The following is a 22,710-nucleotide window of genomic DNA, read 5'->3' on the forward strand; positions in this document are numbered from 1 at the left end:
TTCAAGGTGAGTGGAGGTGAAAACCCATATCCATCCTTGTGCCTCATCACAGAAGGTGAAAACCCATATCCACCCTTGTGCTTCATCACAGAAGGTGAAAACCCATATCCATCCTTGTGCCTCATCACAGAAGGTGAAAACCCATATCCATCCTTGTGCTTCATCACAGAAGGTGAAAACCCATATCCATCCTTGTGCCTCATCACAGAAGGTGAAAACCCATATCCATCCTTGTGCCTCATCACAGAAGGTGAAAACCCATATCCATCCTTGTGCTTCATCACAGAAGGTGAAAACCCATATCCATCCTTGTGCCTCATCACAGAAGGTGAAAACCCATATCCATCCTTGTGCCTCATCACAGAAGGTGAAAACCCATATCCATCCTTGTGCCTCATCACAGAAGGTGAAAACCCATATCCATCCTTGTGCCTCATCACAGAAGGTGAAAACCCATATCCATCCTTGTGCCTCATCACAGAAGGTGAAAACCCATATCCACCCTTGTGCCTCATCACAGAAGGTGAAAACCCATATCCACCCTTGTGCCTCATCACAGAAGGTGAAAACCCATATCCATCCTTGTGCCTCATCACAGAAGGTGAAAACCCATATCCAACCTTGTGCCTCATCACAGAAGGTGAAAACCCATATCCACCCTTGTGCCTCATCACAGAAGGTGAAAACCCATATCCATCCACCCTTGTGCCTCATCACAGAAGGTGAAAACCCATATCCATCCTTGTGCCTCATCACAGAAGGTGAAAACCCATATCCACCCTTGTGCCTCATCACAGAAGGTGAAAACCCATATCCACCCTTGTGCTTCATCACAGAAGGTGAAAACCCATATCCACCCTTGTGCCTCATCACAGAAGGTGAAAACCCATATCCACCCTTGTGCTTCATCACAGAAGGTGAAAACCCATATCCATCCTTGTGCCTCATCACAGAAGGTGAAAACCCATATCCACCCTTGTGCCTCATCACAGAAGGTGAAAACCCATATCCACCCTTGTGCCTCATCACAGAAGGTGAAAACCCATATCCACCCTTGTGCTTCATCACAGAAGGTGAAAACCCATATCCATCCTTGTGCCTCATCACAGAAGGTGAAAACCCATATCCACCCTTGTGCCTCATCACAGAAGGTGAAAACCCATATCCATCCTTGTGCCTCATCACAGAAGGTGAAAACCCATATCCACCCTTGTGCCTCATCACAGAAGGTGAAAACCCATATCCATCCTTGTGCCTCATCACAGAAGGTGAAAACCCATATCCACCCTTGTGCCTCATCACAGAAGGTGAAAACCCATATCCACCCTTGTGCCTCATCACAGAAGGTGAAAACCCATATCCACCCTTGTGCCTCATCACAGAAGGTGAAAACCCATATCCATCCTTGTGCCTCATCACAGAAGGTGAAAACCCATATCCACCCTTGTGCCTCATCACAGAAGGTGAAAACCCATATCCATCCTTGTGCCTCATCACAGAAGGTGAAAACCCATATCCACCCTTGTGCCTCATCACAGAAGGTGAAAACCCATATCCATCCTTGTGCCTCATCACAGAAGGTGAAAACCCATATCCATCCTTGTGCCTCATCACAGAAGGTGAAAACCCATATCCATCCTTGTGCCTCATCACAGAAGGTGAAAACCCATATCCACCCTTGTGCTTCATCACAGAAGGTGAAAGCCTCATCACCCCATATCCATCCACCCTTGTGCCTCATCACAGAAGGTGAAAACCCATATCCATCCTTGTGCCTCATCACAGAAGGTGAAAACCCATATCCACCCTTGTGCCTCATCACAGAAGGTGAAAACCCATATCCACCCTTGTGCTTCATCACAGAAGGTGAAAACCAATATCCACCCTTGTGCCTCATAACAGAAGGTGAAAACCCATATCCACCCTTGTGCTTCATCACAGAAGGTGAAAACCCATATCCACCCTTGTGCTTCATCACAGAAGGTGAAAACCCATATCCACCCTTGTGCCTCGCCTCATAACAGGTGGTGGTGGAGGTGAAAACTAGGAGGTCGACCGACTAATCGGAATTGACGATTAATTAGGGCTGATTTCAAGTTGTCATAGCAATCGGTAATCACCATTTTTGGACACCGATCATGGCCGATTACATTGCACTCCACGAGGAGACTGTGTGGCAGGCTGACTACCTGTTATGTGAGTGCAGCAAGGAGCCAAGGTAAGGTGCTAGCTAGCATTAAACGTATCTTATAAAAAACAGTCAATCTTAACATAATAGTTAACTACACATGGTTGACGATATTACTAGTTTATCTAGCGTGTCCTGCGTTGCATATAATCAATGAGGTGCCTGTTAATTTATCATTGAATCACAGCCTACTTGGCCAAACGGGTGATGATTTAACAAGCACATTCGTGAAAAAAGCACTGTCGTTGCACCAATGTGTACCTAACCATAAACATCAACACACAAGTATATATTTTTAAACCTGCATATTTAGTTAATATTGCCTTCTAACATTAATTTATTTTAACTAGGGAAATTGTGTCACTTATCTTGCGTTCTGTGCAACAGAGTCAGGGTATTTGCAGCAGTTTGAGCCGCCTGGCTCGTTGCATACTGTGTGAAGACTATTTCTTCCTAACAAAGACAGCCAACTTCGCCAATCGGGGGATGATTTAACAAAAGTGCATTTGCGAAAAAAGCACAATCGTTGCACGAATGTACCTAACCTTAAACATAAATGCCTTTCTTAAAATCACTACACAGAAGTATATTTTGTTAAAAGAAATTCAGGTTAGCAGGCAATATTAAACTAGGGAAATTGTGTCACTTCTCTTGCGTTCATTGCACGCAGAGTCAGGGTATATACAACAGTTTGGGCCGCCTGGCTCGTTGTGAACTAATTTGCAAGACTTTTACGTAATTATGACATAACATTGAAGGTTGTGCAATGTAACAGGAATATTTAGACTTATGGATGCCACCCGTTAGATAAAATACGGAACGGTTCCGTATTTCACTGAAAGAAAAAAAGTTTTGTTTTCGAAATCATAGTTTCCAGATTTGACCATATTAATGACCAAAAGGCCAGAATTTCTGTGTGTTATGTTATAATTAAGTATATGATTTGATAGAGCAGTCGGACTGAGTGGTGGTAGGCAGCAGCAGGCTCGTAAGGATTCATTCAAACTGCACTTTTGTGCGTTTGCCAGCAGCTCTTCGCTGTGCTTCAAGCATTTGAGCTGTTTATGACTTCAAGGCTATCAACTCCAGAGTTAGTTAGCGGGGTGCATGCTAATAGAGTTTCAATCGGTGACGTCACTCGCTCTGAGACCTTGAAGTAGTTGTTCCCCCTGCTCTGCAAGGGCCGTGGCTTTTGTGGAGCGATGGGTAACGATGCTTCATGGGTAGCGGTTGTCGATGTGTTCCTGGTTCCAGGTAGGGGCGAGGAGAGGGACGGAAGCTATACTGTTACACTGGCAATACTAAAGTACCTATAAGAACATCCAATAGTCAAAGGTATAGGAATTACGAATTGTATAGAGAGAAATAGTCCTATAATTCCTACCAACCTAAAACGTCTTACCTGGGAATATTGAAGACTCATGTTAAAGGAACCACCAGCTTTCATATGTTCTCATGTTCTGAGCAAGGAACTGAAACGTTAGCTTTTTTACATGGCACATATTGGACTTTTACTTTCTTCTCCAACACTTTGTTTTTGCATTATTTAAACCAAATTGAACATGTTAAAAAAATATATATATTTTATCATTTAATTTTTTTTAAAGCCGATTAATCGGTATTGGCTTTTTTTTGGTCCTGCAATAATCGCTATCGGTGTTGAAAAATCAAAATCGGTCGACCTCTAGTGAAAACCCATAACCACCTTTGTGCCTCATCACAGGAGGTGGTTCTGTGGTGACCGGTGGGCTGGGATCACAGGTGAGCGAAGGGGGTTTTCTTCAGTGGCTTATTTAAGCGCGACACACACATACACACACCGAAATAGCAGGAAAGACTGCCAAATCCACATCGCAATTGTAGTATAGTAGAATCATGTTTGTAGAATGAAAGCCAGCACAATTTATAAATGGGAAGTATTCTACGTTCCTGGGCTTAGAGACGCAGCTGAGGCAATCAAGCATTTCATTCACAAAAAAATAAGCCCTGGCTGGCTAAAAATAACTAGACGTTCCTTTCACCGGAGGCTGCATGGATGGAAGCTCCAAGCCTTAAGACACCGTAGATACAGTAGGCAGGAACACAGTCTACCCTAGGAGTATTAACATTTACATTACATTTGTCATTTAACATGCATTAAACTGTGCATTCACCTTATGACATCCAGTGGAACAGCCACTTTACAATAGTGCATCTAAATCTTTTAGGGGGGGAGCAATGCCTGAAATAATCTGTCTGTAAACAATTGTTGAAAATGTACTTATCAAGCACAAAGTAGATGTCCTGACTTACCAAAACTATAGTTTGTTAAACAGGACATTTGTGGAGTGGTTGAAAAACAAGTTTTAATGACTCCAACCCAAGTGTATGTAAACGTCCGACTTCAACTGTATACATAGACCATTATTGGTTTGAATCTTACTAACATTATTAAGATACTGTAACATGCATTAAACTGTATGAGTGCTAACAAAGGGAGCAATGCCATACCAACAATGTGTATTGCGCGCATGTATGTCTGACTGAAGCGTGTGTGTGTGTGTGTGTGTGTGTGTGTGTTTGTGTTATTGGTTTGTCTAACTTTGAGAGACTATGAGTGAGGTAGACCACTAGCTTCTGTCTAAACGACTGTTCATTCACAAACATCAGAAACGACTGTTCATTCACAAACATCAGAAACGACTGTTCATTCACAAACATCAGAAATGCTCCCCTGGCTCTCCACGCAAATAGTTTGTAGTGGCGATGAAACAGAGTCCTCTCACACAACCCACTAATAAAAATGCTCCTATTGAAGAGAAAAAGAGAGTGCATGTTTGTGTGAGCAAACAAGTGTGTACATGTTATATTTGCTTGCCTACGGAGCTGTGAGGGGAACGGCACCTCAGTACCTCCAGGCTCTGATCAGGCCCTACACCCAAACAAGGGCACTGCGTTCATCCACCTCTGGCCTGCTCGCCTCCCTACCACTGAGGAAGTACAGTTCCCGCTCAGCCCAGTCAAAACTGTTAGCTGCTCTGGCCCCCCAATGGTGAAACAAACTCCCCCACGACGCCAGGACAGCGGAGTCAATCACCACCTTCCGGAGACACCTGAAACCCCACCTCTTTAAGGAATACCTAGGATAGGATAAAGTCATCCTTCTCACCCCCCCCCCCTTAAAAGATTTAGATGCACTATTGTAAAGTGGCTGTTCCACTGGATGTCATAAGGTGAATGCACCAATTTGTAAGTCGCTCTGGATAAGAGCGTCTGCTAAATGACTTAAATGTAAATGTTAAATGTACATGGGTGCCCTTTCTAATAGTGTGTGTGTGTACTTATATATTGTTGTTTTGTGGTGTGGTTTTCATATAAACCCTTGGGCTTCCAACCACACTCCTTTAAAAAAAAAAAGTTAAAAAAAAAAAATCTGTATTATTTTCTCTGGTGCAAATAAATAAATAAAGTGTCTGCTGAGTCAGAGTTGTGTGAACTTCACCATGAATGAGGAGCCTAGAGACATGCACCTGTCTGTGTCCAGAACTCAGAAACCTGGAGGGGGACCGGTGATGACATCACACACTTACTGTTTTCAATGGTTGGGTCATATGAGTCGACAAACTGGCCTTCCACAAACTGTATTGTCAAGGAGGATTTACCTGCAAAGGAGAAAATGGAGAATCTTTGCTGATCGATGTCCTTTGATTAACATATGTTGTAATTCATCAGCATTATAGGGAAAGGCCAAATACTCTGACTTCCTTGTGTGAATGCAGAGGCCTTACTCCATCTAAACACTCCTATACAGCCCTTATATATAATATATATGTCGCAGCCTGTTGCTATAACAAAAGAGAGTGGAGTACTGCTATGCATGATTGGAGAGACATGAACTCTCTCGCTCTGTGGGAAAAGCCCGGAGGAGTGGAGCGTCAGAATGAATGAGAAGCTCGCTCCCATTGTCAAGGCTCTACTAGTCTCGCATCAATGCTGAATGATCACCTCCCAGTCCAAAATGAACTATCTTGTCTCCCCGGGAGGTGAAAATCCAGGGACACACACATGCAGATGATTGAGATTAATAAAAAATAGGCTACATAGTTTGAAATGCTTTCAGATTCTTTGTGGAACCCACTTGTAGTATGTTGGGCTCTTTCAGCGAAGGATAGTTACAATGTGTAGGAAATGTACACCATTCGAACACGGTTTCAGTTTAGGTTTGAGGAAAACACATTGGAAAAGCACAGAATCAGTTGTGGAAAATATACACAATTTCATCATTGAGTAAAAGTAAAGTTACCTTAATAGAAAATGACTCAAGTAAAAGTGAAAGTCACCCAGTAAAATAATATTTGAGTAAAAGTCTAAAATTCACACTGATTTGTCTGGTTAAAAAAGTTGGCTTGGGCCAGACTAAATGGGTCAAATAGAAATAGATTGAGATTTTTGATCATTTTGAATTAAATACAGTTGAAGTCGGAAGTATATATACACCTTAGCCAAATACATTTAAACTCAGTATTTCACAATTCCTGACATTTAATCCTAGTAAAAACTCAGTTTTAGGTCAGTTAGGATCACCACTTTATTTTAAGAATGCGAAATGTCAGAATAATAGTAGAGAGAATTATTTATTTCAGCTTTTATTTCTTTAATCAAATTCCTAGTGGGTGAGAAGTTATATACACTCAATTAGTATTTGGTAGCATTGCCTTTACATTGTTTAACTTGGGTCAAATGTTTCAGGTAGCCTTCCACAAGCGTCCCACAATAAGTTGGGTGAATTTTGGCCCATTCCTCCTGACAGAGCTGATGTAACGGAGTCAGGTTTGTAGGCCTCCTTGTTGGCCACACACTTTTTCTGTTCTGCCCACAAATGTTCTATGGGATTGAGATCAGGGCTTTGTGATGGTCACTCCAATACCTTGACTTTGTTGTCCTTAAGCCATTTTGATACAGCTTTGGAAGTATACATGGGGTCATTCTCCAGTCGGAAGACCCATTTGCGACCAAACTTGAACTTTCTGACTGATATATTGAGATGTTGCTTCAATATATCCACATTTTCCTGCCATCTATTTTGTGAAGTGCACCAGTCCCTCCTGCAGCAAAGCACCCCCACAACATGATGCTGCCACCCCTGTGCTTCACGGTTGGGATGGTGTTCTTCAACTTGCAAGCCTCCCCCTTTTTCCTCCAAACATAACGATGGTCATTATGGCCAAACAGTTCTATTTTGGTTTCATCAGACCAGAGGACAACCTTTGTCCCCATGTGCAGTTGCAAACTGTAGTCTGGCTTTTTTATGCAGGTTTTGGAGCAGTGGTTTCTTCCTTGCTGAGCGGCCTTTCAGGTTATGTCAATATAGGACTCGTTTTACTGTGGATATAGATATTTTTGTACCGGTTTCCTCCAGCATCTTCACAAGGTCCTTTGCTGTTGTTCTGGGATTGATTTGCACTTTTCACACCAAAGTACGTTCATCTCTAGGAGACAGAACGTGTCTCCTTCTTGAGTGGTATGATGGCTGTGGTCCCATGGGTACTATTGTTTGTACAGATGAACGTGGTACCTTCAGGCGTTTGGAAATTGCTCCCAAGGATGAACCAGACTTGTGGAGGTCTACCATTTTTTTCTGAGCTCTTGCCTGATCAATTTTGATTTTCCCATGATGTCAAGCAAAGAGGCACTGAGTTTGAAGGTAGGCCTTGAAATACATCCACAGGTATACCTCCAACTGACTCAAATGATGTCAATTAGCCTATCAGAAGCTTCTAAAGCCATGACATTATTTTCTGGAATTTTCCAAGCTGTTTAAAGGCAAAGTCAACTTAGTGTATGTAAACTTCTGACCCACTGGAATTGTGATTCAGTGAATTATAAGTGATTGTGATTCAGTGAATTATAAGTGAAATAATCTGTAAACAATTGTTGGATAAATTACTTGTGTCGTGCACAAAGTAGATGTCTAACCGACTTGCCAAAACTGTAGTTTGTTAATAACAAATGTATTGACGCCAACCTAAGTGTATGTAAACTTCCGACTTCAACTGTACTTAAGTATCATTTCAAGTTCCTTATATATAAATTGCACTATGCAGAAATTGCTCCGCCATTTCCTGGTTGCTAAAATTCTACATTTCAGTTTGAGTGACCAAACAAACAGTCAAAAATAATGTTTATTCAGCTGTTTGAAGCCGGTGTACAAAAGCCATAGTAAAATATGTAAAAACTCAACTGCAGAACGGGAAGCATAGAAATAGCGCACATAGAACAGATCTACTGCTTCTTAGACTTGCTTTCAAAGGGATTGAAAAATCTATAACTCACATTTCTTTGTGAATTTGGCACCATGACCTTTTTTTACGGATAGCCAGGAGCACACTCCAAAGCCCAGACATAATATACAAAGCATTGTGTTTAGTGAGTCCACCAGATCAGAGGCAGTGGTGATGACCAGGGATATTCCTTGGATAAGTGTGTGAATTGGGCAATTTTCCTGTCCTGCTAAACACTCAAAATGTAAGGAGTACTTTTGGGTGTCAGGGAAAATGTATTAAGTAAAAGGTACATTATTTCCTTTAGGAATGTAGTGGTAAAAATGGTCAAAAATATAAAATAGCAAAGTCAAGTACAGATACCCCAAAAAACAACTTAAGTTCTCAGCCTGGTTTGACGAACACCATTGGAAATAGCCTACATCAGGTATCAACAACTAGATTCAGCCGGGGGCCAATGTTTTTATGGTGCCGTCTTTCAGATGGGACGCTGAAACGGGTGTCCTGACTCTGTCGTGTCACTCTCTGATCTCTCCACCTGACAGATGATGTGTGATGAGCGCTCCGGCACCACAGTTGTCAACGTGCATCACTGAGGTGGGTGCTACACATTGATGGTGGATGAAGTGAGTTTCTCCCTACGATGTAAAGCGCTTTGAGTACCTCAGTTAGTAGAAAAGTGTGATATAAATCCAATCAGTTATAATTATTATTTGTATACGACCACATCTCTATTATGCGTTGGAATACGTTTTTTTCCAAAATTAAAATCACTTTCCAAAATAATACAACTTTAAAAAAATATATATTTTAAAACACTGCTCAAAAACCTGTGGGGGGGGGGCCAAATAAAACCACCCGCAGGCCCCACCAGTTGGGGAACCCTGGCCTACATAATGTTAACGGTTTCACACCAGTTCTCAGTTTGGTTTGCTGATGACACATTAGAAATACATGGGGAATGTACATCATTCTAACCAGGTTATCAAACCTACTAGCAGTTTAAGTGTGACGAGAACACAGGCATCCTCTGAACTATAAATACACCCTGCGACAAAAACATCTGAACATACCGTTCTCTCTCTGTAATTGTATGCAACCTCAAAACAATGCCCAGATGCAGGAGTTGCAGATTATGCAGTGACCTGACACAATGTGTGGAGAAACAGGAAGGAGTAGTGTATTCCATGGCACTGTACAAACCAATTTTCTCCTTCCTCTTCAGTGGCTTTAATGAGGCACGAGCCAACGCCTATGAACACAGGACATATTTAAAGATTCAGCATGACTATCACAAAGACTGGAGACATGCCAATTAACAGATTGGCTATGTATGAGTCGCTGTAACGCACTGCGGGTGTCCTTTTGAGTCTTTAGTATACAGTACAACGTATGCAGCATATTATAGTAGGAAAGCTGAACATGTTTTTAATAAAACAGGATGAATAGCTGGAGTACAATAATATGGCAAAAAAAAGGTTTTATGAGGACATGAAGACAGAAAAATGGGGACATTACCAATTGTCTTTAGAATGTATGTGAACACTGGAAATGACAGGCTGAACAGTTAATCCTTATACTGTAGTCTATGGTCTTGATTTTCTTGGACTTGTCTTGTGAATGAGCCAAACTAAATGGAAAGGTCTACAGTATACTGCTATGATTTTGCAACAGGGATTTTACTACAGTTGTGGTGTACATTTGTACGGCAATGGTGGAAAGATATTATTAAAAGGTTTGCTTAACTATGCTTTGAGGTCCAACATTATTCCATGTTCTTTGTGAACCAAAGCCGCAAGGTTGGTATAAGGACTGGAAGCTGTAACATATGGGCCACATTAAAAACCGGACAGTAATACCAACATCTCTGGCATGGAAAATATAAACTGCACCTTGTGGACCAAGTTCTGAAAATAGTTTTGAGACTATCATGTCAAGGTCTCAACCTCTGACATTAATGGTAATACCAATAATGCGCAGCTTGACTCATATCCCGCAGTCCCTGTGGTTATATCCGCGGGTTGACTCATATCCCGCAGTCCCTGTGGTTATATCCGCGGGTTGACTCATATCCCGCAGTCCCTGTGGTTATATCCGCGGGTTGACTCATATCCCGCAGTCCCTGTGGTTATATCCACGGGTTGACTCATATCCCGCAGTCCCTGTGGTTATATCCGCGGGTTGAATAAAGAGAAAACAATGAATGTAAAAAATGCATAAAATGTATAATTCATACAGTGGGGCAAAAAAGTATTTAGTCAGCCACCAATTGTGCAAGTTCTCCCACTTAAAAAGATGAGGCCTGTAATTTTTCATCGTATGTACACTTTAATTATGACAGACAAAATGAGAAAAAAAATCCAGAAAATCTCATTGTAGGATTTTTTATGAATTTATTTGCAAATTATGGTGGAAAGTAAGTATTTGGTCAATAACAAAAGTTTCTCAATACTTCGTTATATACCCTTTGTTGGCAAATGACAGAGGTCAAACGTTTTCTGTAAGTCTTCACAAGGTTTTCACACACTGTTGCTGGTGTTTTGGCCCATTCCTCCATGCAGATCTCCTCGAGAGCAGTGATGTTTTGGGGCTGTTGCTGGGCAACACGGACTTTCAACTCCCTCCAAAGATTTTCTATGGGGTTGAGATCTGGAGACTGGCTAGGCCACTCCAGGACCTTGAAATGCTTCTTACGAAGCCACTCCGTTGCCCGGGCGGTGTGTTTGGGATCATTGTCATGCTGAAAGACCCAGCCACGTTTCATCTTCAATGCCCTTGCTGATGGAAGGAGGTTTTCACTCAAAATCTTACGATACAGGACCCATTCATTCTTTCCTTTACACGGATCAGTCGTCCTGGTCCCTTTGCAAAAAAACAGCCCAAAAGCATGATGTTTCCACCCCCATGCTTCACAGTAGGTCTGATGTTCTTTGGATGCAACGTAGCATTATTTGTCCTCCAAACACAACGAGTTGAGTTTTTACCAAAAAGTTATATTTTGGTTTCATCTGACCATATGACATTCTCCCAATCTTCTTCTGGATCATCCAAATGCTCTCTAGCGAACTTCAGACGGGCCTGGACATGTACTGGCTTAACTTCTTGCGTCGAGCCATCCCGGATCCGGTATCGTGACTACAGCCTCAAGCTCATAACGCAACGTTAACTATTCATGAAAATCGCAAATGAAATGAAATTAATCTATTTGCTCTCAAGATTAGCCTTTTGTTAACGTCATCTCAGATTTTCAAAATATGCTTCTCAACCATTGCAAAACAAGCATTTGTGTAACAGTATTGATAACTAGCGTAGCATTTAGCGTAGCATTTAGCGTAGAATTTAGTGTATAATTTAGCGTTAGCATTCAGCAGGCAACATTTTCACAAAAAAACAGAAAAGCATTCAAATAAAATCATTTACCTTTCAAGAACTTCGGATGTTTTCAATGAGGAGACTCTCAGATAGCAAATGTTCAGTTTTTCCTGAAAGATTATTTGTTTAGGACAAATCGCTCCGTTTTCTGCGTCATGTTTAGCTACGAAAAAAACCTGTATCCAGGTTCGTGTAAATCTATCCGCAAGCTCATTAGCATAACACAACGTTAACTATTCATGAAAATCGCAAATGAAATGAAATTAATCTATTTGCTCTCAAGCTTAGCCTTTTGTTAACAACACTCATCTCAGATTTTCAAAATATGCTTTTGAACCATAGCTAAACAAGCATTTGTGTAACAGTATTGATAGCCTAGCATAGGATTATGCCTGGCTTTCAGCATGCAACATTTTCACAAAAAACAGAAAAGGATTTAAATAAAATCATTTACCTTTGAAGAACTTCAGATGTTTTCAATGAGGAGACTCTCAGTTAGATAGCAAATGTTCCGTTTTTACAAAAAATATTATTTGTGTTGACAAATCTCTCCATTTTGTTCATCACGTTTGGGTAAGAAAAAACAAAACAAAATAAATATTAAGTCATTAAAACGCAAACTTTTTTCCAAATTAACTCCATAATATCGACAAAAACATGGCAAACCGATGTTTAGAATCAATCCTCAAGGTGTTTTTCACATATCTATCGACGATAAAATCCTTCTTGGCAGTTGACTTTCTCTTCTGAAGAAATGGAACGCGCATGGACCTACAGATTACGCAATAATTTCGACACAGGACACCGGGCGGACACCAGGTAAATGTAGTCTCTTATGGTCAATCTTCCAATGATATGCCTACAAACACGTCACAATGCTGCAGACACCTTGGAGAAACGACACAAAGGGCAGGCTCATTCCTGGCGCATTGACAGCCATATAAGGAGACATTGGAACACAGCGCCTTCAGAATCTGGGGCATTTCCAGTATGAAACTTCATCTTGGTTTCGCCTGTAGCATTAGTTCTGGGGCACTCACAGATAATATCTTTGCAGTTTTGGAAACGTCAGAGTTTTGTCTTTCCATGCATAGTCGAGCATCTTTTCGTGACAAAATATCTTGTTTAAAACGGGAACGTTTTTTATCCAAAAATTAAAAGAGCGCCCCCTATCTCGAAAAGGTTAAGCAGGGGGACACGTCTGGCACTGCAGGATTTGATTCCCTGGCGGCGTAGTGCGTTACTGATGGTAGGCTTTGTTACTTTGGTCCCAGCTCTCTGCAGGTCATTCACTAGGTCCCCCCGTGTGGTTCTGGGATTTTTGCTCACCGTTCTTGTGATCATTTTGACCCCATGGGGTGAGATCGTGCGTGGAGCCCCAGATCGAGGGAGATTATCAGTGGTCTTGTATGTCTTCCATTTCCTAATAATTGCTCCCACAGTTGATTTCTTCAAACCAAGTTGCTTACCTATTGCAGATTCAGTTTTCCCAGCCTGGTGCAGGTCTACAATGTTGTGTCCTTTGACAGCTCTTTGGTCTTGGCCATAGTGTAGTTTGGAGTGTGACTGAGGTTGTGGACAGGTGTCTTTTATACTGATAACAAGTTCAAACAGGTGCCATTAATACAGGTAACGAGTGGAGGACAGAGGAGCCTCTTAAAGAAGAAGTTACAGGTCTGTGAGAGCCAGAAATCTTGCTTGTTTGTAGGTGACCAAATACTTATTTTCCACCATAATTTGCAAATAAATTCATTAAAAATCTTACAATGTGATTTTCTGGATTTTTTTTTTTTCATTTTGTCTGTCATAGTTGAAGTGTACCTATGATGAAAATTACAGGCCTCTCATCTTTTTAAGTGGGAGAACTTGCACAATTGGTGGCTGACTAAATACTTTTTTGCCCCACTGTATCTATAGACTACATACATTGAGGTTTTTCATTCATTATTTTTTATCTGCAGTTAGCGCGTAGCCTAAGCATTAAGGCCTTACTGTAGCGCGACAAATACAAGCCAACTGCCAAATGCTTTTGGGAACTTGGGCAAGAAAAGTTCACTTTGATCCACTGAGGCAAAAATGACAATTTCGGTTTAATTCAGTAAGAGAAAAGCTGCAAAATGGAGAGTTGAAAATAAAGAGAAGGGAGGGTCAAAAGTCTGTTTGGGAAAGATTTGGTAAAGTGGTAAAAGAAGATGAGGCACAACATAAATTTAACAAGGACTTCAAAATGGCACATCAAGGGAACTGTATTGTTCAGATGGGTTAAATGTAATAGTAGCCAAGCTGAAATCTGGACACTGACTGTAGGTTGAAAACCTCTTAGTGTAATACACTGCTCAAAAAAATAAAGGGAACACTTAAACAACACAATGTAACTCCAAGTCAATCACACTTCTGTGAAATCAAACTGTCCACTAAGGAAGCAACACTGATTGACAATAAATTTCACATCCTGTTGTGCAAATGGAATAGACAACAGGTGGAAATTATAGGCAATTAGCAAGACACCCCCAATAAATGAGTGGTTCTGCAGGTGGTGACCACAGACCACTATGCTTCCTGGCTGATGTTTTGGTCACTTTTGAATGCTGGCGGTGCTTTCACTCTCGTGGTAGCATGAGACGGAGTCTACAACCCACGCAAGTTGCTCAGGTAGTGCAGCTCATCCAGGATGGCACATCAATGTGAGCTGTGGCAAGAAGGTTTGCTGTGTCTGTCAGAGTAGTGTCCAGAGCATGGAGGCGCTACCAGGAGACAGGCCAATACATCAGGAGACGTGGAGGAAGCCGTAGGAGGGCAACAACCCAGCAGCAGGACCGCTACATCTGCCTTTGTGCAAGGAGAAGCAGGAGGAGCACTGCCAGAGCCCTGCAAAATGACCTCCAGCAAGCCACAAATGTGCATGTGTCTGCTCAAACGGTCAGAAACAGACTCCATGAGGGTGGTACGAGGGCCCGACGTCCACAGGTGGGGGTTGTGCTTACAGCCCAACACCGTGCAGGACGTTTGGCATTTCCCAGAGAACACCAAGATTGGCAAATTCGCCTCTGGCGTCCTGTGCTCTTCACAGATGAAAGCAGGTTAACATTGAGCACGAGTCTGGAGACGCCGTGGGGAACGTTCTGCTGCCTGCAACATCCTCCAGCATGACCGGTTTGGCGGTGGGTCAGTCATGATGTGGGGTGGCATTTCTTTGGGGGGGCGCACAGCCCTCCATGTGCTCGCCAGAGGTAGCCTGACTGCCATTAGATACCGAGATGAGATCCTCAGACCCCTTGTGAGACCATATGCTGGTGCGGTTGGCCCTGGGTTCCTCCTAATGCAAGACAATGTTAGACCTCATGTGGCTGGAGTGTGTCAGCAGTTCCTGCAAGAGGAAGGCATTGATGCTATGGACTGGCACGCCAGTTCCCCAGACCTGAATCCAATTGAGCACATCTGGGACATCATGTCTCCACATTGCACCACAGACTGTCCAGGAGTTGGCGGATGCTTTAGTCCAGGTCTGGGAGGAGATCCCTCAGGAGACCATCCTCCACCTCATCAGGAGCATGCCCAGGCGTTGTAGGGAGGTCATACAGACACGTGGAGGCCACACACACTATTGAGCCTCATTTTGACTTGTTTTAAGGACATTACATCAAAGTTGGATCAGCCTGTAGTGTGGTTTTACACTTTAATTTTGAGTGTGACTCCAAATCCAGACCTCCACGGGTTGATACATTTCATTTCCATTGATAATTTGTGTTATTTTGTTGTCAGCACATTCAACTATGTAAAGAAAAAAGTATTTAATAAGAATATTTCATTCAGATCTAGGATGTGTTATTTAGTGTTCCCTTTATTTTTTTGAGCAGTGTATAATATTGACTCTTGCAGAATTAAGCATTTCGTGTAGTAAAATGATACACCAAATGTACATTTTGACTCGGAACAGGAGTAGAGAAATCTGATTTATTTATTTTAGCATCTTGAGAAAATGAATGTGCAGTTAGACCGTCTGTAAAGGTGTTTTCTTTATCAGCGTCATAAAAGCTGACAGTAATTTCAACCACATAAAATGTGCATCCAAGCCAAACTTAAATCTTATCAAAAGCCCGATCACAGCCGGTTGTGATGCAGCCTGGGATCGAACCTGGGTCTGTAGTGACGCCTCTTGCGCTGCAATGCAGTGCCTTCGACTGCTGCGCCACTCGGGAGGCCAAAATGTAAGTCATTGAATTAGGCCAGCATGCAATTACTGGTTTTCTTCACTTCACTAGTCGGGTTGGGGAGTAACTGATTACATGTAATCTGATTACCAAAAACAAAATGTTACTTTACCAGCAACAACAACAAAAACTATAAAATCAGATTACAGACTACAGGCTACTTTTGAAAAACTAGATGATTGGACTTGGACTTATTTAAACTCAGAAAAAAAAAATACATTGACACCTTTCTGTTTACTCAATGAAATTCAACATTGAAAAAAGGCACAAATGTAAGTTTGTTCCATCTGAATGAGTGAACACAAGTCAGACCACTATGATGAAACACCAAATGTGTTTGATGACTCCTTGTTGTCTTCTTCTAATGCACCCGAAGGGGAAAGTCATTCAGAAGCAACTAAAAGTAATCAGTAATCAGATTATGTTGCTGAGTTTGGTCAATTTAAAAGTTACAGTTAATTATGAATGTTTTGGACAGGTAACCTATCCACTGTTCACTAGCATATGGAATGTCATTTGAGGTAACAGCCAAATTCCTTCATAAAAAGCTACCACATTCACATTAATACTTTTACTCTCCTGAGTCGTGACATCCCAGCTAGCACATAACGTTCCGAGAACCATATGTTTCATAAGAGTGCGGTTGTCCTATGGTTATTTTTGCACACAACCTTCCCACAATGTTCTGGGAATGGTGCAGAATAGTTGCTGAGCTTTGGAACATTCTCAGCACATTTTTTTGGGGTGACCTGACCAAATTCACATAGACATGTGAGTTATAGATCAATCATCCTACTTGAAAACAAGTCTAAAAAGTGGTAGATCCATTATGTGCGGTATTTCTATGCTTCCCATTCGTAAGTTTAGGATTTTGGGTATTTTATTTTTGGTTTTGTACACCAGATTTAAACAGGTCAAACAACAATATTTTGGGCTATAGAAAATATTTGACAGCGATTTAGATGGTACAATGATTCAATGATTCTGATTAGTTTATTTTGTCACAAACTGAAATTAGGCGAACTATTATAGTTTTAGCAATCAGGAAATGGCAGAGTGATTTCTGTAAAGTGATACTAACAGAACGTTTCCTAAAAGTTCAAACATGATTACATTACATTGTTCTAGGAATGTCCTCAAACAGTTCAGAGAATGTTAAGAAACAACGCTCTCCTATGGGAATTTCAATAACTCAATACAATACAGCATAACGTTTCCACAAGGTTTCCTCACGGTTATATTTTAAGTCATGTTCTCAGAACATTTAGAAACCTTTCCATGAAAAACACAAGAAACCATTAGTAATGTTCAAAGAACGTTCTACGAATGTTATTGAAGAAAGTTGTGTTTTCAGTGTCCAAACTCTATCTTGTAAAGTGTGTTGGCTGTGCCCATTAATTGGCCACACCTGATCTTAATGAGTGCTTGTTTCCTTTGATATATGGTGTTTGAATAGACTAAACGGAACAGCTTTCTATGAGTAAAAAAAAAACAATTTTTAAAAAACACATGGGTTGGTATCTCCATCCTGGTGGCGCAGTGGACTAATTACATGGATAGAGAACTGAAGATCATAGGGTTGAATCTCTCGTGCCACAATAAAAAAAAAATACATGTTTGAATGCTTAAGCAAATTCATTTCCATTTGTCCCACCTGTGCTTGGAGTTCAACATACTAAGCTAGCAGTGTTAGCAAAAGTCTTATTGAAACATTCAATGAACATTTTAAAGTTATTGAAAAACCTTCAAATAACCTATGATTTCCATTCTCAGAAGGATTAATAAAAACTCACAGGAAAACTTTCACGGAACCATAGTAAAACGTTATCAGAACCTCCCTGCAACCTAAAAATGAAGGTTCTCAGAACAGGCAAAAAATGTAACTTTGTTCTCAGAACATGTTTACTGTTCAGGAAACGAATTGCTTCGTTCACAGAATCAATGGGAAACAAAAAACGTTCGTTTCCACAATTTTAAGAAACCAAATGTGCCAGCTGGGGTACTAAGTCTCAGCATCAGGACCGCTCCTGCTGTCCACACCTGCTGTGGCGTCAACTCCGTCTTGCTAGTTAGCGTCTTGCGTAACAACATTGACGTAACAAAAAATATAAAACATGATATAAAGTAATGTGCATAACGCAATTAACTACAGACGGCCATTTAAATTGTGATTTCAGTGGGAGGCCTATTAACGCTGGCTAGTAGAGGAAGGCCTATGCTACAGTTCTAAACAAAATCTCTATAGAGTCGTGGGTTTCCAGTTGAGTGACATTCAGCTGACTGGCTGATTCAACAGCAACAATTGACCAGGCAGCGGACATTGTTGTAGCAGCCGCTCGATATGAGCATGCCGTTGACATCTGGCTAGTTGTATGTGAAGCTATCGTCATTGAACTCGCCTACATAGAAACCGCACAATAGACCTTGCCACCACTGAAAACGACTGAATTTCGCCCACTTACCGACGGATCTGTAGCCCAGGACGGCGATTTTTCGGGATTTCGGCTGCGGCATCTTTTAGCAGCGACACTACATCAAAATGATCAAAAACTGGAACAGATCTCAAATGCTATGTTAAAAACAACAAGGACCACAATTGCACCTGCAATTAGCTCGTTTAAATAAAAAACTATTTCGCGAAAAGTAGTCACGCATCTGTATACAATACCTCACTCCCAAAGAAATATTAATGAATGCCCACTGTTGGTTGGTTGCGCTTACGCAGAAAGGAGGGTCTCTGTCCTCTTCTTGAGCTGCGGTTGGATACGGTTTATTCACCGTTTTTAGAAGCACGAAATTCATTGGCTCTCAAAGATTACAACGACTGGAGAATCTACTATCAATTCCGTTATGATGGCACTCTGACAGCAATTTATGTCATGTAGAAATGTCAAGAAAGGTAACTCGCGCATGATGTGTTATGAGTGTCACAACTAAATCTTGAGGTTTAACTGAGAACGTGTGCAGATCCTTCTGTGGGTACACATCATATTGGCCTTTTTAGAAATATATAGGTATCATATTTATTATTGACATGAATTTGCAATTCGAAACAAAGCAGTTCCAAACAGAAAGTCAGCAGCAGACGAGACATGGGCGCATAAATCTCACCTTGCATGGGTTCATTGACAATGGGTTTATAAAGGTTCTGGTCTCTGCTGCCATCTTGCGGTGCCTTATATACTTGCAGTACATTTAACTTCATATTATAGCAATGATTCCATTCACTGTTACAGAATAAAACGTCACATTGAAACTGTAGAACGCCACCAGCGAGGAGAGAACTGACTACTGACAATCTCCCATAATTATCCCAATGAGGCAGAGTGGGGTTAAATGAGGAAATATTTGGTGAGATCACATGCTGTTGCATGCTGGGTCTCGTAGTTTCTTGCCTCAATATATTTCTGCCAATGTACAAAGGATATGGTCTTCCGATATGGATCAAAGGATATAGATCATATTTCTGAAAGTAGTCTATGAGCCAGGAGAAACTGTAATCCACGGATCATATTTCTGAAAGTAGTCTATGAGCCAGGAGAAACTGTAATCCATGGATCATATTTCTGAAAGTAGTCTATGAGCCAGGAGAAACTGTAATCCATGGATCATATTTCTGAAAGTAGTCTATGAGCCAGGAGAAACTGTAATCCATGGATCATATTTCTGAAAGTAGTCTATGAGCCAGGAGAACTATAATCCATGGATCATATTTCTGAAAGTAGTCTATGAGCCAGGAGAAACTGTAATCCATGGATCATATTTCTGAAAGTAGTCTATGAGCCAGGATAAACTGTAATCCATGGATCATATTTCTGAAAGTAGTCTATGAGCCAGGAGAAACTGTAATCCATGGATCATATTTCTGAAAGTAGCCTATGAGCCAGGAGAAACTGTAATCCATGGATCATATTTCTGAAAGTAGTCTATGAGCCAGGAGAAACTGTAATCCATGGATCATATTTCTGAAAGTAGTCTGAGCCAGGAGAAACTGTAATCCATGGATCATATTTCTGAAAGTCTATGAGCCAGGAGAAACTGTAATCCATGGATCATATTTCTGAAAGTAGTCTATGAGCCAGGAGAAACTGTAATCCATGGATCATATTTCTGAAAGTCTATGAGCCAGGAGAAACTGTAATCCATGGATCATATTTCTGAAAGTAGTCTATGAGCCAGGAGAAACTGTAATCCATGGATCATATTTCTGAAAGTCTATGAGCCAGGAGAAACTGTAATCCATGGATCATATTTCTGAAAGTAGTCTGAGCCAGGAGAAACTGTAATCCATGGATCATATTTCTGAATGTAGTCTATGAGCCAGGAGAACAATAATCCATGGCTCAGATTTCTTTAAACAGCCACTTCAAACTTTAGCCACTGCTAGCTAAAAATGGATGAGAATAAAATCTGCACAACACACAAAAAACACATATCAATAGATATGTATGTATTTGTAAGTTTGAGTAGTTTTTTTTCTTCCATACAAGATAAATACAAGGCTTACAATACATCTGGTCAACATTATGCAAAAAAAGTCCCCAAAAAAACATGATTGTCACTCAATGTGCTTCACAAAAACGCTCAATGAATAAATAGTCTGTCCAACTTAAAATATTTACAATATTAACAATAATGACCGCAATTAATTAAGCTTTGGATCTGTTGACCTGACGAAAAGCTTGGTGTGGACGTTTACAGGACAGCTTTTTTTCCTCCTGCCAGCACGCCGATACTAATAGCAACCAAAGCGATGGCAGCATAAACATTTAAGATTTCACTTTCTTTCTTAATGCCGGTTCAACTTTAGCTATACATGTCAAACCGCTTCACCATATTAACAAACATTGTAAAAAAAAAATATATATATATACACAGTGGGGCAAAAAAGTATTTAGTCAGCCACCAATTGTGCAAGTCCTCCCACTTAAACATATGAGAGAGGCCTGTAATTTTCATCATAGCTTCACTTCAACTATGACAGACAAAATGAGAAAAAAAATCCAGAAAATCACATTGTAGGATTTTTAATGAATTTATTTTTTAATTATGGTGGAAAATAAGTATTTGGTCACCTACACACAAGCAAGATTTCTGGCTCTCACAGACCTGTAACTTCTTCTTTAAGAGGCTCCTCTGTCCTCCACTCGTTAGCTGTATTAATGGCACCTGTTTGAACTTGTTATCAGTATAAAAGACACCTGTCCACAACCTCAGTCACACTCCAAACTACACTATGGCCAAGACCAAAGAGCTGTCAAAGGACACCAGAAACAAAATTGTAGACCAGCACCAGGCTGGGAAGACTGAATCTGCAATAGGTAAGCAGCTTGGTTTGAAGAAATCAACTGTGGGAGCAATTATTAGGAAATGGAAGACATACAAGACCACTGATAATCTCCCTCGATCTGGGGCTCCACGCACGATCTCACCCCATGGGGTCAAAATGATCACAAGAACGGTGAGCAAAAATCCCAGAACCACACGGGGGGACCTAGTGAATGACCTGCAGAGAGCAGGGACCAAAGTAACAAAGCCTACCATTAGTAACACACTATGCCGCCAGGGACGGCGTAGTGTAAAAACTCAACTCGTCGTGTTTGGAGGACAAAGAATGCTGAGTTGCATCCAAAGAACACCATACCTACTGTGAAGCATGGGGGTGGAACATCATGCTTTGGGGCTGTTTTTCTGCAAAGGGACCAGGATGACTGATCCGTGTAAAGGAAAGAATGAATGGGGCCATGTATCGTGAGATTTTGAGTGAAAACCTCCTTCCATCAGCAAGGGCATTGAAGATGAAACGTGGCTGAGTCTTTCAGCATGACAATGATCCCAAAATCACTGCCCGGGCAACGAAGGAGTGGCTTCGTAAGAAGCATTTCAAGGTCCTGGAGTGGCCTAGCCAGTCTCCAGATCTCAACCCCATAGAAAATCTTTGGAGGGAGTTGAAAGTCCGTGTTGCCCAGCAACAGCCCCAAAACATCACTGCTCTAGAGGAGATCTGCATGGAGGAATGGGCCAAAATACCAGCAACATTGTATGAAAACCTTGTGAAGACTTACAGAAAACGTTTGACCTCTGTCATTTCCAACAAAGGATATATAACAAATTATTGAGAGAAACTTTTGTTATTGACCAAATACTTATTTTCCACCATAATTTGCAAATAAATTCATTAAAAATCCTACAATGTGATTATCTGGATATTTTTTCTTCTCATTTTGCCTGTCATAATTGAAGTGTACCTATGATGAAAATTACAGGCCTCTCATCTTAAGTGGGAGAACTTGCACAATTGGTGGCTGACTAAATACTTTTTTTGCCCCACTGTATATCAACGGAAATGAAAAACGTGGATTAAAAACCAACACATCAACATTACGCTTATGTCGCATTTACCCACAGAAACAGAAATTACATCAATCATCAGATGAGCATTAAAAAAGCTATAAACAGGAGTCACTGGCAAGAGGAGAGCTTTTTTTGTTGAAACAATAGAGAGGGTTGGGAGATGGTGACATACGGGCAATAGAATACATCAGTGTGAACTCCTGTTCAGGCACTGTTCTGGGTGAGGGGTGGTGAGGGTAAACACAGTGGTGCTGTCTAGTGGGGGGGTACAGTAACACTGACTAGAGGACAGGAGAGGTGGGGGTACAGTAACACTGACTAGAGG

The 22,710-nt window shown here is 41.1% G+C and overlaps 1 protein-coding gene across 2 annotated transcripts in view; it reads right to left on the reverse strand.

Annotated features, from left to right (window-relative positions):
• LOC118397906 (GTP-binding protein Rheb) overlaps positions 1-22,643 on the reverse strand; it is a 46,260-nt gene extending 23,617 nt beyond the window's left edge. The window contains exons 1-3 of one of the 2 annotated variants that reach the window (XM_052483780.1): positions 19,726-22,643; positions 18,494-19,675; positions 5,758-5,829 (exon numbers count right to left, since the gene is read on the reverse strand). In XM_052483780.1, the coding sequence (XP_052339740.1) occupies positions 5,758-5,829; positions 18,494-18,545 (124 nt within the window). In that variant the 5' untranslated portion in view covers positions 18,546-19,675; positions 19,726-22,643. Of the gene's footprint in view, positions 1-5,757; positions 5,830-18,493 lie in introns of both variants that reach the window. The other variant, XM_052483779.1, reaches the window with a different exon arrangement.
• Between the last annotated feature and the right edge of the window lie 67 nt (positions 22,644-22,710).

Source organism: Oncorhynchus keta, chromosome 28, assembly GCF_023373465.1.
Source record: "Oncorhynchus keta strain PuntledgeMale-10-30-2019 chromosome 28, Oket_V2, whole genome shotgun sequence".
In the NCBI taxonomy this organism is placed as follows: Eukaryota; Metazoa; Chordata; class Actinopteri; order Salmoniformes; family Salmonidae; genus Oncorhynchus; species Oncorhynchus keta.